This window comes from Lolium rigidum, unplaced genomic scaffold (assembly GCF_022539505.1).
Source record: "Lolium rigidum isolate FL_2022 unplaced genomic scaffold, APGP_CSIRO_Lrig_0.1 contig_37737_1, whole genome shotgun sequence".
Classification (NCBI taxonomy): Eukaryota; Viridiplantae; Streptophyta; class Magnoliopsida; order Poales; family Poaceae; genus Lolium; species Lolium rigidum.
In genome coordinates, this window is record NW_025900399.1 from 30,297 (window position 1) to 46,507 (window position 16,211).

The following is a 16,211-nucleotide window of genomic DNA, read 5'->3' on the forward strand; positions in this document are numbered from 1 at the left end:
GACACACATGCTAGAACACACATGAAGAGCTTAAAGTATCGATGCAATAATCAATGGGTCATTAGGTAAGGGGTACAACCCACACATGGGGCTAGACTTCCTCTTGCTTCATATTTCCTCCGCTCTAAATTATAAGCTGTTTTGTATACTTTAATGTGGACTACACAAATACTAAAATGAGTGAATAGACACACTGAGATGCACCTAGATATATATAATTTGGGAAAAGTTAGAACATCTTATTCGGAACCGAGCGGTAGTAGCTAGTTTAAGAGTCCTACGTTTGAACATCGTAGCGTCATGAAAAGACGATTAAATGAAGAGGCCAGTGTCCTTTGTTCCTTCAACATTACCTTTTTCAGCTTCAGTTTATGAACCATGGCTCACTGTCTTAGAGACAACATTTTCACGTTTTTGTGTGATGAAGATTATATGATGCTCAACATCGATTGATAAATAATTGGGCTTAGCAAAAAGACTCATTTATGTATTAATTCCTCTTATGTCGAGTGAGACTAAATGATTTATCTTCACAAATTAGGGCCAAAATGCAACTCTCTGTACTGTAAGTATCTTCATCTTTCCTGCAGAAACTTAACCGAAGTGTGATCGAGTGATATCCCACCTAAATCCTAGTTGTAGTGCAATTTAATTTTTCGGTGTAAATTTTGAATTCGCACCTTAGCTGATTGGCCAGTCTCCTTTTTTGACGAACCACCTCTTTTTGTACGTAATAACAAGTCCTCCAATGTAATTCTCCGTTCAATGTAATTCTTCCCACTCTGGAGTCACCCGGGGTTATCATAGATCTAACAAATCATTACTTTCAACAAAGATCAAACACCATGTACAGTAAGCTCTAACGATTTTCCGCGTGTTTGACAAACCAAACAACTATCTTACGAGTTACGAGTTCAGTGACAAACACGAAGACCGGAACACATTTGATGTCAAAGATACAATTTGCTCTTTTTTTTTTTTTTCTAAGGAAACTAGGCGCGTTCACTGTACCACACATTTGTACATCCTTCGCCGCGCCCAAACGTTCGTTCACGTCAAGCTTCGTTTACGTCAACGTCGCGGGTTGGCGTATTGCCGAATCACCTCGCGTATAAACCCTACATCTCCTACAACGGCGGGAACCCCAATTCCAGTTCCCCGCCTTCCCGCCCCTCCCATTCCCCCGTCTCTCTCCCCATCCCCGGTGCCGGCGATGAGCTCAGCCGGCAAGCGGCGGGCGGCGCCCGCCGCAGCGCCCTCCGCGGCGGCGGCGAAGCGGGCCCACCCCACGCCGCCCGGCGCCTCGAAGCCGCCTCCGCCGGCTCCCGCTGCGGCGGCGGAGGAGGAGGATATGATGGACGAGGACGTGTTCCTGGACGAGACTATCCTGGAGGAGGACGAGGCGGCGCTGCTGCTGCTCGACCGGGACGAGGCCCTCGCCTCCCGCCTCTCCCGCTGGAAGCGCCCCGCCCTCCCAGCCGACCTCGTCTCCGGTTGCTCCCGCTCCGTTGGTACAGCCCCCCTTCACTCCACCCGCTCTCCTTCGATCTCCAGCTGGGGTAGTTCACGTCTGCGTGGAAGGCGTATCTTGGGGCGGATTGAGTGCCGTGCTTTTCAGCAACTGTCAGTTGACTGGATAGAGTTTTTTTGGGTTCAGAATGTTGCTTTGATTAACTCGATTTGATGATGCCTGGGCTCGGGAGCTCTGGTATTCTGGTACCCCAGGCGATTTGGCGCAGATTTGTTTATATCCGAAATGTAGCGGTCCGAACTATAGAGCTTGGCGATTTAGTGCATTTTGGGCAAAATAAGTGTTCCTCTTTTATTTGTCGATGCGCCGATCAGATGAGTGAACCCTAGCAACTTGTTTTTGAGGAAGGCAGACCTTTGTAGTGGGCCTGGCGGACTGTGAAGGGTTGCTCACAAATAATTGGTTCTTCACTCGGTTGATGCATGTCAGCATGTGAGGTGATTGAATGTAAACCTGTAACTGATGAATTGTGCATCATGAGGGCAGTAGCGGAGCCTCAAAATTTGGGGAGCCCGGGCGAATCACAAGCCTAATAATGATTTTTGGGTGCAGAAGTGTCCGATGTTAAATTGAGCGCGTGTAGCAACCAGCGCATGTTTTTTCTGCTTGCGCACTCACCGTAATGAAAAATAATACAGCACATAAGGGAGAATTTACTATTCTGGACTTTGTGGTATTGCCCAACAATGTAACAAAACTGGCTTTTCATTTGGTCATATGCCCACTAACATTACAGTATTAATAAGAATGTAATCAATAAAAACATGCGAAGCCTGTAATAAAGGAGACCTAAACGTTTGAGATTAGGAGCATACCAAATTCATGTTTCTTCCCATGGCTACTAACAAACACACTTGGCATGGTTGAGAAATTAGTGACTCAAGTTGGCCAACGAGAGCAAGATGATGTCGTGCTGCATGCTGCAGGACTATCTCTGGATTGTGGGGCAACAGGGAAGCTAGGCCCATGGCTCCACTCCCCTATCTGGCCATGACTAAGGGTGTGTGTTCGAGTGCACATGGCCTCTGTAACTCTGTCTGCCTGAAAAAACATCTGCGCAGATCAGCCTTTATGCATGTGATGGTGGAGCACTTCATGGCAGCTCGATGCTGAGCTCAGGCAGCTGCCCAGGGTTGCCGAGCCGTAGTTCCGCCCCTGTGTGTGGCTATATTCAAAGGCAGTTCTTTCTGGTTTTGGAATCAGTAGAACTTTTGCATTCCAAGAGGCACCAAATTGTCCCTGGCGTGGGTGTACTTCTGACAGTCCTCGGTGTCCTGGTTGTGTCGCTGGTAAAATGAGATGGATCTTGGAATCATTATCATATTGGAATTTGGATAGATACGCGGAACTGCATATGTGTATGATTGATTTAGTTTCTACAAACTATATAAAGCTTAAAGCTTACGAAATGAGTTCCGAAGTTGTCCGTTTCCCTTAAAACGGCTGTGAGCCTCCATATGTTTTGCACACCTTTTGTGGTTTCTATAATATGTATTCGTTACATGGGGGACAAGAAAGAGGAAATACCACGTGCAATGATTTTTGTAAGGATTGCTTGTCATAGCACAATTAGCTGCCTAGCTGTTTGGTTTAACTAAAATGGAGAAAGCTTTATGTTTTCTTATTGCTCATCTTATTCTTCTCTTGCCTTGTTATCTAGCTTTTCAGCAGCTGGATATAGATTATGTTATTGGTGAGAGCCACAAAGAGTTGCTTCCCAAATCTTCCGGCCCGGCAGCTATAATCAGGATTTTTGGTGTCACCAGAGAAGGTATTATATTTCTATGTTCAAATAAGTTTTCTTTACAATGTGGCTTCTGTTGATGTGTCAGCTTACCAATACTATGTTCTCAGGTCACAGTGTGTGCTGCCAGGTTCATGGGTTCGAACCATATTTCTACATCAGCTGCCCATCAGGCATGGGTCCTGATGATATTTCACGCTTCAAACAAATACTAGAGGTTTCTTCTATCCTGTTTTGAGTCGACCCTTATGCTCAAACAAGGTACTTCAGCAGTGCATTCTTTTCTTATACATTCTTCACAATGTACTACAGGTGAGGATGAAGGAATCAAATAGGAGTAGCAATGTGCCAAAGTTCGTGAAGAGCGTTGAACTAGTGCAGAAGCAGACAATTATGCATTACCAACCACAAAAATCTCAGTCTTTCCTGAAGATAGTAGTTACCCTACCTACGATGGTAGCTAGTTGTCGTGGTCAGTGCTAGTTTAAGAACATTACACATTTCTTTCATTATTGTCCTCACTACCTTTACTTTGTAATGAACAACCTTTATAGCCTAAGAACATTTTCAGTTATTTGGCAGTGAATTAGTATTTGATTTATGATCTTTTCTTTGTTCCCATCTTTTCTGATCATCCTAGAGGCTGTGACTAGCAGCATCATTGCATTTTTCTGGCTTACTGCAACTTGCATATGTTTTTGCATTTTAGGCATCCTTGAAAGGGGTATAACGATGGAAGGCCTTGGTTCAAAGAGTTTCCTGACATATGAAAGCAACATTCTTTTTGCCCTTCGTTTTATGATTGATTGCAACATTGTTGGTGGCAATTGGCTTGAAGTTCCTGCTGGGAAGTACAGGAAAGCAGCTCGCATCATGTCCTATTGTCAGCTGGAGTTGGATTGCCTGTATCCTCCATACTGAATTGAGCTCCTTCATCCCTATTTCTAAATCGTGATATCATATTTTTTCCTTAAGTCCACCAACAGATACTCAGATTTGGTAAGCCATGCTGCTGAAGGGGAATACTCTAAGATGGCCCCCTTTCGCATATTAAGTTTTGACATTGAATGTGCTGGTCGCAAAGGGCATTTCCCAGAACCAACTCATGATCCTGTTATTCAGGTTTATTTCATTATCTTTATATTCTGATAATTGCTTCCACGTAGTTTCAAATGCAAATTGTTCTACGTGCTTAATGTCTTGACTTGCTTTTTTTTTGATTAAATAGATAGCTAATTTGCTCACGCTTCAAGGAGAAGCCCAGCCTTTCGTACGGAATGTCATGACCCTTAAATCATGCTCTCCCATTGTTGGAGTTGATGTAATGTCATTTGACACAGAGAGAGATATTCTACTTGCTTGGAGGGTGAGTGATGCACTGATGCCTCATTTGGAGTTCACAACCTCAGTTCTTATTTGGTCAATTACTGTATATAGATATAAGCTGTATCCATGGTAATACAACATGTACTAGTTTGATGTTTTTTTTGTATCTACAGTTTGCATTTACTTCTTTGAATTATGCTCTTCTAAACTCAAGTACTTTGTCTCATGGTAGACATGCAACTCGATTAAGAACAACCTTCTTCTTCTTTGTTCTTTTGCAGGATTTAATACGTGAGGCGGATCCTGATATTATAATCGGGTACAATATCTGCAAATTTGATCTTCCTTATCTTATTGAGGTATAAGAACTTCTGTAAAGCTTATACATTCTTAATCTTTGGCCAACCTGGCGATTTCTGTATCTTAGTATAATATGGTTTCACACATTTGCAGAGAGCTGAAGTTCTTAAGATAGTGGAGTTTCCGCTGCTTGGTCGAATCAGAAATAGTCGTGTCCGTGTCCGTGATACTACTTTCAACTCAAGGTTACTTTTTAGTGTTAGTCGTTGTGCATTTTATATTTGTTCTTTCTGGTCCATCTAGTTCGCCCATAGTGGGTTATAGCCAACTAAGTGTTCAAAATCTATAGCGGTAGTCCATTTATGGTCAAATAGCTAAGCAATAATCCGAGTTTTGTTTGGTTCTTTCCAACATGTTGCTGCTTCTTTTATGTGTTTTCCTTGTGTGCTTACATATGCAGCGTATGCTTATTTGATTCTGGTGAATGGTGATGGATAATTTCTGTTGCAGATTTAGTATTTTATGGTCTGATTTAGCTGAAAGTATGCTAACCATGCTCATTCAATGCAAACAAGGACATATCGTTCATAGTTCAGAAGTTTAGTGCCCTATAACTAGTTTTAGCAGTGTCATTTCCAGATATGTTATCCACATTTTTTCTGACGGCATAGTTTCATGGTTCATGCATAGCAGAACGCGGCTTCTGTCGCGAGGAGTAGAAACTTGATTTGTTGCTTAATGCCATTCTCTGCAATGAAGGATAATTAGGGAAATGCCATTTTAGTGTAGACTTTACAACACTTTCAATTGTTTACCCTACCTTAATCATCGCATGCTAATGCTACAAGATTTCATGACCCTGCAAGGTGCAATGACACGATTTTGCTATGTAAAACATAGCAATTAGCAAATGATGATTGAATACCTGTACAGTATTCTCATGAAAAACAAAGCTGATGATGCATTCTTGTCCAGGCAATATGGTACGCGTGAAAGTAAAGATGTAACTTTGGAGGGAAGGGTACAATTCGACCTCCTGCAGGTTGTCATCTACTGTTTTACATATTAACTAGACCCATACTCCCTCTGTTCTATAAAATAAGGTGTATATTTTTAGTCAAAAGTTAACGTCTTACAAGTTTGACTAATTATATGGAAAAAATTAAATATCTACGACACCAAATCGATATCAATAGATCGACCATCGAATGTACTTTCATAGTCTACTTAGTAAATATTTGAAATATTTTTACTTTTTTCTAAATAATTGGTCGAACTTACATGATGTTGACTTTTGACCAAAAATATACACCTTGTTTTATGGAACAGCGGTAGTAGTTATTATTATTTTCAATTTTTGACCACATAACAGTACCTCATTATTCTTTTTATCTGTACTTTCTGCATGTGCACAGGCTATGCAAAGGGACTACAAGCTGAGTTCTTATTCATTGAACTCTGTATCTGCACATTTTCTTGGAGAACAAGTAAGTCCAATCATTTTAAGTGGCTGTAGTTTTTGTCAGCACACCCCAAAATATTTACTCATAGCCATACCATTATCATTTAAATGTGTGCTGTGGTTTTGGCCAAGGCCATGCAAGGGGTTACGACACTAGCGCCATCTGCCCATTATTAGTCAGAAAGCATTCGGATTAGAATGTAAAGATTATCTTGTTATGGGAAGAGTTATGTTCTTAGGAATGGAGATTTATTTAATTAGGGATTAGGGAAATGGAGATACAGTTTATTGAAAAACGACGATCCTAGTCTTGTGGACAAGCCAACTCACCCATATAAAGGTGTATCGGGTAATTCTCTAAAGCAAGAAAAATAATCAAAAGTACTCTACAGCCTCAGAGCTTCTCTTCCTTGTCGGCAACGAGCCCTGCTAGTTCTGAGGATCAGTGCCCTATCTCCGATCTTTGAACCCTTACGCTACCAAATTATGCTGCAATGGATCAAGGTTTGGAACACCTTTTGAATTGGAAATACTAAAAAAACTGAAAGTGCACTTGCTCTGTAGTTGTGATTGTGTGGTACTGGTCTTTTGGAAAATCGTCTCTTTGCTGCAAAGTGCTTACCTGATGCATGGCTTTCTTTTAAATCTTTTTTATGAACGAGTCATTTTAGTACTGTATCGCTAGTAATATTTGCATTTTATACTTTTATTTATTGTTCTGATAAAAACATTATGAGCAGAAAGAGGACGTTCACCATTCAATTATATCTGATCTTCAAAATGGGAACTCAGAGACACGAAGGCGTCTGGCAGTTTATTGCTTGAAGGTCAGCTTAATGTCCTCAATTATCTGCTACTCCCTCTGTTCCATAATTCTTGTCGTGGTTTTAGTTCAAAGGAGGGAGTATTGAACTGCTGAACTGTTAACTGAAGTATGCTGTTTAGTTGTTTTTTTTTTTTTGAAAAGGGAAACATAGCCCCGGCCTCTGCATCAAAGCGATCCACACATCCTTATTCAGTGCAAAGTTATAGATTAGTTCTGGGCATTTTATTATCTCTCTCTCAAGATGTCCTTGTAGCTCCCCAGATGGGCTAGTACCAGTTCACCCAAAGGAATAATTATATATTGTTCTTGCACTTAACATCATAAAATATGTACATTGTGGTCTGTTCAGGCTTTTGGCATCATCATGAGTTTGGGATTGTAATTCTGATTCACCGAAAGCATTTTTCTTAATGTATGTAGCAGCTTGGAAGGCAATATTACTATCGTCTTAAGAGTTCCTAGTCCAGACTAAAACAAGATAATTTATGATTTTGGACAATAAAATACATGAATGCATTCTATTTATAATATTCTATTTCACCTAGGAAGTTACCTTTTATTCTTTGCCTGATCACATTATGAGGTATACTTAATTTTTCCCAAGAAAATTATGTTATTCCACAATAATGAGCAACATTTAATGATTTGAAGAACGAGTGTGGCACGGGAAAATATTTGCTTTCTAACTCTGGTAAGTAGGTCTGCCGGAAGCTTAGTTTTATAAGCTAGGATGGTACTTTTGCTTAGTGTCCTGTAAAATGTTTATATTTGAGTTGATTACTATCCTTTTCTCGGAACCTGATCCTCACATACTTTAATCTTTCCCATTAACATACACACAGGATGCTTATCTTCCGCAGCGACTGTTAGATAAATTGATGTACATCTACAACTATGTAGAGATGGCGAGGGTCACAGGAGTCCCTATTTCATTTCTGCTGTCAAGGGGACAAAGCATTAAGGTGAAAACAACAGCAAATCCTGCCAATCAAAATATTTCACCCTAGCATTCTAACAAGAATTTGAATTGGTCTTTAGGTCCTCTCGCAGTTGCTCAGGAAAGCAAAACAGAGAAACCTTGTTATACCAAACATGAAAGGCCAAGGTTCTGGACAAGATACCTTTGAAGGTGCAACTGTAAGTTTTCCTACATGATCTGCATTTTCCTACCTCATTGTTTCTTTTCTGTCTTGCGGCAGCAGCTATTTACTGCACATTAAGACCCTTTACATAGCTTGCCTTGAAGTGACAGTACATATGTTTGTTTTGTATGCTAAGGAAAATTTCCAGGCTGACAACTATGCTATTACTACTAATGCAAAAGTTATTTTCGTGCACCAATTATAGATGGGAACATTCAGTTCTAAATTGGTCATGCAACGGGCAATAGTTCCATTACGGTTTTATTGTCAAATGTCATTGTTTTTCGTAATTTATATTTCCCTTCAATTTTAGGTTTTGGAGGCAAGGGCTGGATATTATGAGAAACCCATTGCAACTTTGGACTTTGCTTCTCTGTATCCATCCATCATGATGGCCCATAACCTATGCTACTGCACTTTGGTAAACACATTTTTCCCCCAATTTTTATGCTAATATCTGGGAAAACAATTTTATCTGAAAATTGGATTAACGACTATTTAAATGGTCTTTAAGGTGCCCCCTGAAGATGTCCGTAAACTCAACTTGCCTCCAGAAAGCCTCTACAAAACCCCATCTGGTGAAATATTTGTGAAACAAGAATTGCAAAAGGTAATTGTTTCCTGGCATACTTTAAATTCTTGCAATAACTTAGTCAAAGATTGATGTCTGTGTGCGTCGATTGATGCCGAGGTTACCAGCTTCATTTTCTATATATATATATATTTTCGTTGCTTCTTAGCTTGGTTAAAGGTTTTCGTGACACAAGTAGCGTGTCCTAACCAGTACTGTCCAATGTCAGGGTATACTTCCTGAAATCCTTGAAGAACTGTTGGCTGCTCGAAAAAGAGCAAAAGCAGATTTGAAGGTATGTTCTCCCATGTTATTACCCTGAAAAGATTGTAGTCAAGATCCTTTTTGTAATGCTAGAGATTCGTGCAATGCATGTCTTTGATCCTATGTGAAATTACCAATAACTTACAGGAAGCAAAGGACCCATTTGAACGCGCAGTTCTTGATGGTCGTCAGCTTGCCCTAAAGGTACCCCGTATCCTCTTCCTACCATTCTCAGTGCCCTCAAAGAGTCTTACATTAGATGTGCAGTACTTGAATCTTGACATTGTTTAATGGTTCTATTTCAGATAAGTGCAAACTCAGTTTATGGTTTTACTGGAGCTACTGTTGGTCAATTACCCTGTTTAGAGATTTCTTCTAGTGTGACAAGCTACGGTGAGGATGAATTTTGCATTTAAAATGATCCATATTTCATTGTATAGTAGCCTAACAAATTCAGATACATCTTGAATTACGAAACACTGAAGCTATTTTGTTCCACAGGTAGACAGATGATTGAGCATACAAAGAAGCTTGTTGAAGATAAATTCACAACACTTAATGGCTATGAGCATAATGCAGAGGTGAACTATTAGTTCCCGTACCTTCTGCTTATATAAACTTGAAATATTCATGTTAACTAATCTACTCAACATTACCAGGTTCAAGCCTTTCTACCTATTTAACATGTGATACCTCAGATATTAATTCATTAGAGCTTCTATATCGGATTCGAACTGATGAGTTATGTCTGCACACTCACTTGCTTAGCACTTAAGTCTTTGCCACTTGATGTCTTACTGACTTGTGGACTGGGCCATCTCAGTGAGACATGGAGTGGCAAATCCTTCCCACAAATGGAGTGTCAAAGCTGCACAACATTAGTTTCGGCTAGATGTCAGCAGAACATAGTGCCAAAATTATTTTGTGACATCCCTGCAAAGCTGGCAGTTTTGTAAAACTTCACGTGTCAGTGACATGTGGGATCTGGACCCACATGCCATTCTCACAGCTGGTTGCAGTTACATGGTTCTGATTTTTCCAAATTTATATGCGGCATGCTGAGGACCTTCTTCAAGTGATATCTTGCTCCAATACATTCGATCACTGCAGTGTATATATCAGCATAATAATCACTTCCCGATACGCATACAGGACCCTTTGTTATGCTTTGATCTATATGCTTGGTGCGTTTATTTGTTAGACTTTGATACTTATCATTCATTTCTGATGGTTTGCGCAAATTCATTTGGACATTACAGGTGATTTATGGAGATACTGATTCTGTGATGGTACAGTTTGGTGTTTCTACTGTTGAGGACGCAATGAAATTGGGAAGAGAAGCTGCAGACTTTATCAGTGAAACATTTATTAAGGTGACTAGACAATTATTTCTGAATATTGTTGTTGACCTATAACCATAGCATTGTTTTGTGGGAGAATGTTGGGAAATGAATCAAATGATCCTGCAGTGTAATTCAATATTGTTATATTTCAAGAAAATGCAATCTTGCACCTCCATGCAATGACCATGACCAGCAACTGTCAGATAAACTTGGAATAGACGCCACCAAACAAACCCCGACTTAGATGCCATCCATAGAAGCAAACAGGATGGAACCCCCCCACCACAGGAGAGAACCCAACTGCGAAAAAAAAGCAGAATAGGGATGCTCCTGCCTCCTGCTCCGGTAAAGATAGATGACGTCTTCAACCGCTGGCCTTGCACAACTGCTGGTGCCGATGCCTTGGCACCTCTAGACACCACTTGTGCTCACTGCACCACTACACATAGCCACATTCCTTGCCCATTGCAACATGCACTAGATACCTTCAGTCAATACCCGTTGAGTGACCTCATCCAACCAAGATGACATGGCATGACATCCTCCGTACTCTGCTCATGTGCATCCACTACAGCTATATTGACAAGAAATGGGTGCACGTAGGATCTACCTGAGAGCGAAGGTGTGTGCCACTGGCCTATGTGCCAACCTAGGGTTAGTCCTCCAAGAACAAGGCCTCCAGTGAGGAAGTGATGTTGTCTGCTGTCGTCCAATCCGGAATCTCGGTTTTCACCTGGAACTATACCACGAGGGATGAAGGTGAATCTGCGTGCTCCTCGATGACACCACCAAGGAGGAAATGCCTTTGGCACCAACAAAGATCATGAAGGGCTTCCGCCTGGAGAGCTGAGCACTGAGTACCATGACCACAACTCATTAACGGCAAGCCCACAAAAAGACACAAGATCCTATCCTAGCACCGCCTGCAACCGTGTCATCATGATAACCTGACGGTCGCCCCACCAAGAGAGGCCACCACAGGCTGCACATCAGGACCAGCTCAGAACAGCCATGGCGCCGCCTTTAAAAGGAGCTTGGCCATGTCTCAGCACCAGCCGACCCAGATTTGCTTCAAGGATGCCCAGATCTGCGGTATGATGCCGGCGCACAGGGAAGGCGAAAGCTAGCCACACAAAGCCAGGTGCTGCTAGGCAAGGGGTCAAGGCACGTGTCATGGAATACCCCTGGCACGTTGCTGACTACCTCATCAATGTACCAACCGATGCCTGCCTACTACCGGAGGCTGGGCCACCCATGCACAGCTAGCCAAGCTAGCCACCTTGCCAGGCACACCTCCAACATTGACTACCAGCACCCTTCTCCCACCAGCTGCCGAACAAACTAGTGCAGCCAGCCAGGCCAGCAAGGGCAGGGATGAGCAGGGGCTAGAGCCCCCAGGGATCAGTCACCCCAAGAATGAGCAGTGGGTGCTAGTCCAAATATTAAATGCAACAAAGTGAAATTTACAAACTGCCAGCTGTCCATTTTAAAATAAATGGTATGACTTTCTGACATGATGGACAATGACAAGATCATGTCTTGTAGTCCAGATGCTCCTTGCTGTTAGTATAATGATCTCCATATAAAGCGGTTCCCAAGTCTGAAACTTAAGCTCCAAGATCTTGGACAGAATGAAGGACAAATAGTCCAGTGCCCCGATTTGGACACAGGAAGAACCAGCAGACATTAGCAAAGGGATACTAGTAAAAACTAAAGAAATTGGTTGTCTGGCCTCGCTAAGTCTTTCACGTATGTTGTGATTGTTTCGTCTTGTCACCTTAACTTATTCTCTGTATGAGGTTTGACTATTTTATTCGTGGTAGGAGCAATCTTTGATCTGTATCTCACAATATCAGATCAGATTCAGGAACTACTGTGCATAAATACGTTGTCAGTGTAGCATGTTTGTTCCTGCAATAAAGTCTAGCTGAATTCAAATCCTTATCTTCCTGCTCTTAGTTTATAACAGAATTATCCAATTTAATTATTAATTAATAGCTTGAAGTTTAATATATTTGTTGATTTTGACATCTGTCTTGCAGCCCATCAAGCTAGAGTTTGAGAAAATATATTTCCCATATCTACTGATCAGCAAGAAGAGATATGCTGGTTTGTACTGGACGAATCCTGAGAAATTTGACAAAATGGATACAAAAGGTATTTTGTGTAGTACTTTTCTGATGGGTGATCCTACTTTTGTGCTTTAACATGCATTCTTCTACCTTTGCTTACAGGTATTGAAACAGTAAGAAGGGACAACTGTTTATTGGTAAAGAACCTGGTAACTGAGTGCCTTCATAAATTACTAGTGGACCGAGACATTCCTGGTGCAGTTCAATATGTCAAGAACACCATATCCGATCTATTAATGAACCGTGTGGACTTGTCACTTCTAGTTATAACGAAGGTGAATTAGTGTGCCTATTAATATCATAAAGCTTGGCATCCTCATCTGGTTACTCATAATGACTCTGATCTGCAGGGTTTGACTAAAACAGGAGAGGACTATGCTGTAAAAGCTGCCCATGTGGAGCTTGCTGAGAGGATGCGGAAGGTACCAACTGATATTCTTTGCTGAATGGTGCTTATATTTCTCCATTCCTTGTTGAGATTGGGGGCACATGACTGACATTGCTGAAATTAATTTTGTTTCTGTTGAACAGAGGGATGCTGCTACTGCACCAACTGTTGGTGACCGAGTTCCTTATGTTATAATAAAAGCAGCCAAAGGGGCAAAGGTTAACTTATGTGTATTTCTCGTGGCAGAGTTGTTTATCTTCATACTGTAGTATTGTTTTGATACATTTGTGTTTCTGCATACAGGCATATGAGAAGTCAGAAGACCCAATTTATGTACTGGATAATAACATACCAATAGATCCCCATTACTACCTTGAGAATCAAATTAGCAAAGTTTGTCCACAACACTTTCCTTGATATTCAAAGCTTCTCTTTCCGCATTTCTAATGGATTACAAAATGTTTGTTGTCAGCCACTGTTGAGAATATTTGAACCAATTCTGAAGAATGCCAGCAGAGAGCTGCTTCATGGAAGTCATACCAGAGCTGTTTCAATCTCAACTCCTTCAAATAGCGGGATAATGAAATTTGCAAAGAAACAATTGACTTGTCTTGGATGCAAAGCAGTTATAAGGTGATTCTCCTAATAAGTTACAAAAACCGTGCACTCTATTCTTCTGTTGGAGTTGTGCGCATTTGCTTTCCAATATTTAATATTGCAGTGCAGATGTACTGTAAAACAGGAGCTTTCTTTCTAATATCCTCATTCCAGCAGTAAAACCGGTTTTCTACTACCTTTTTTTAAGACACAGTTTCTTAACTGACTTATTCTCACCCTGCAGTGGTCCCAATCAAACACTTTGCTCACATTGCAAGGGAAGAGAAGCAGAGTTATACTGCAAAACCGTAGCAAATGGTATGATCTAAATCATCTGAAATGTTTCTCGGTGTGTTGAAAAGGTACCGTCCCCAAGCGTTGGATGACTGACTAGTTTATTTTTAACATCCACAGTTTCTGATCTGGAGATGCTCTTTGGGAAGCTATGGACACAGTGCCAGGAGTGTCAAGGCTCCCTGCACCAGGACGTTCTCTGCACCAGGTTTGCAAATGTTCCTTCCTTCCGCAGTTGCTTATCAACATATTCCAATCTTTGTACTTTAATGACAAGCTTAAAACTCCTGCCGGCGCTATCATTGCAGTCGGGACTGCCCCATTTTCTATCGGCGAAGGAAAGCGCAGAAGGACATGGCTGAAGCTAGAGTGCAGCTTGATCGTTGGGACTTCTGAGTCCTTAATGCTCGGATAACTTGCATGTTTTTGCTCTGCCAACTCATTCGTATGTACCAGAAAGGTGTTACTGGAGTGGCATGCTGCTTCCAGATCACGTGATTGCATCATGATGCATGATGGGCCAGGGCTACGGAGATCACAGGTTGCCCTGAGTTGGAATGTGGGCTTTCAAGTAGGCTTGGACGCTTGGCTGTACCAGAAAAAGCAGGCTTGTTGTATGGTTCGTCTCGCATGTCTAGTTGGTAGGAACTTTGTATCTCCCGGCATTAACAACCCTGACAGTTTGATTGCTGCGTAGTTGAGTAGTTCGGCTGATCTACTGATGTGTAAAAGATCTGTGGGTATGTTTTTCTGTGTTGTCTTGATCCAATTAGTTTGGCAATAGATGAAAAAACTGATCATTGTACACTTCATTTCGTTTGTAATAGCTTCACATGTTTCAAATAACCTTGCTGCATTTCCAGTTGTTTTGTGGACTTGGAAAATGTCTGGAGTACTGATCCTACAAACTGCTCAGTGGGGCCAAGTCTTTTTCCTTGTTCCTCGCTGTGGGCCGGGCAGCTTCTTTTGCTCTACTATTGGCGGATGATCTGTTTCCTAGCTAGCCTGATTCCATGTACCTATACTAGTTTGCAAGTCTGCAGTTGTTGAATATTTTGAGCCTAAGGTAGTACCATGATGTGAGTCTTATTATTCTGCTCAATCACTGATGCACTACATGTCTTTCATCCCTCAGTTGGTGCATGCATACACTCGTTCATATCCAACGCTTAAATACACATGTATAGCCTAGGAGGTTGCAGAGTTATGGGAGCAAATGAAGTTTTGGGATCATGCCTGATAAAGCTATGGCACGGAGGAAGTATAGCAGTGAGCATGTCGTGTGTATGTTGAAAGTAGCATGGAGCATTCCATGTGTTGTTTCAGTAATTCATGACAATTACGATGTCCTATACGTATCCATCGAATTTGACCAACTTAACATATTATTGTTCATAGGCAACGTCTGAACCATATAGAAACTTTAGGTTTGATAGGTTGCTAATAGTAGATTCTAATGTAGTTAGATCAGTTGATATTAGTATAGATCAAGATCGATGACATAGGTGAGATGTCATGTGCATCTAGTAAACTGAGATCAGCAATATTAAGAAAAAAGAAATAACATGCATTGAAGAAGATGGAGTTTGTCATACAAATTGCGATCATGGATACGTAAAGATATGCCGAAGAAGATGCTCTCTCATAGTGGATTATGTGAGAGCGATTTGCAAGACTTTATCAAGCAAAACACAATCAAGAAAAGAGTTTCATCTATTTTGAAGCGGTCAAGATCTTTATAATTTAGCTCAAGTGAAAAGCGCAAGGTCAAGGTTTATTCTTGATAGTCTCTTTCTTACCGGTTTTGTGGCATAGTTGTGAGAGTGTTTTATAGGATAGTTGGGCGCACTATCAAGAAGGTTCTCGAACGAGTAACTTGATCGTATCGTTCGGAGAGAGCTCAAACCGTTGCATGCTTTGCATCATCTCTCTTGGTTCTTGGTTCTTATCCATGTGATGTTTTAGAGCTTGTGTTCATTCTCATGACAAGATCTAGCTCATCGAAAACGAATCTCTTACGAAAAACTTGTTGCGTTTTCGAGTTTGGAGTTTTCCATGGTTCTTCGGGTTAAGAGGTTCCACCTCTAAATTCATGGAAACTCTTCCCCACCTATTCTCTAGTATTTCCATTTTTTGTGAGGTAGCTCTTGTCTTCCTCTTTCCAAGAAAATTGGTTTCACCTAAATCAGAGTTCGCTATCTCAAGATATTATGGTATGTGCTGTTTTTGTGCCTAGACCGAATGTCTCGGGTGTCAGGCCGGAATCTCCTACCCTAGCACTTCCAGACGTG

The 16,211-nt window shown here is 41.3% G+C and overlaps 1 protein-coding gene across 1 annotated transcript; it reads left to right on the forward strand.

Moving 5' to 3' along the window:
• Positions 1 to 1,213: 1,213 nt before the first annotated feature.
• On the forward strand, positions 1,214 to 14,473 carry LOC124681253 (DNA polymerase delta catalytic subunit-like). The gene is made up of 30 exons (XM_047216187.1): positions 1,214 to 1,511; positions 3,192 to 3,302; positions 3,386 to 3,492; positions 3,588 to 3,747; positions 3,985 to 4,180; positions 4,262 to 4,397; positions 4,504 to 4,641; positions 4,883 to 4,960; positions 5,055 to 5,146; positions 5,877 to 5,943; positions 6,317 to 6,388; positions 7,104 to 7,190; positions 8,032 to 8,151; positions 8,228 to 8,326; positions 8,645 to 8,752; positions 8,846 to 8,941; positions 9,132 to 9,197; positions 9,314 to 9,370; positions 9,472 to 9,559; positions 9,668 to 9,747; positions 10,426 to 10,539; positions 12,552 to 12,666; positions 12,744 to 12,916; positions 12,992 to 13,063; positions 13,173 to 13,247; positions 13,333 to 13,422; positions 13,502 to 13,662; positions 13,871 to 13,944; positions 14,041 to 14,128; positions 14,229 to 14,473. Exons 1-30 carry the CDS (start codon positions 1,214 to 1,216, stop codon positions 14,314 to 14,316), a joined length of 3,306 nt encoding a protein of 1,101 aa, XP_047072143.1. The 3' UTR covers positions 14,317 to 14,473.
• Positions 14,474 to 16,211: the final 1,738 nt, after the last annotated feature.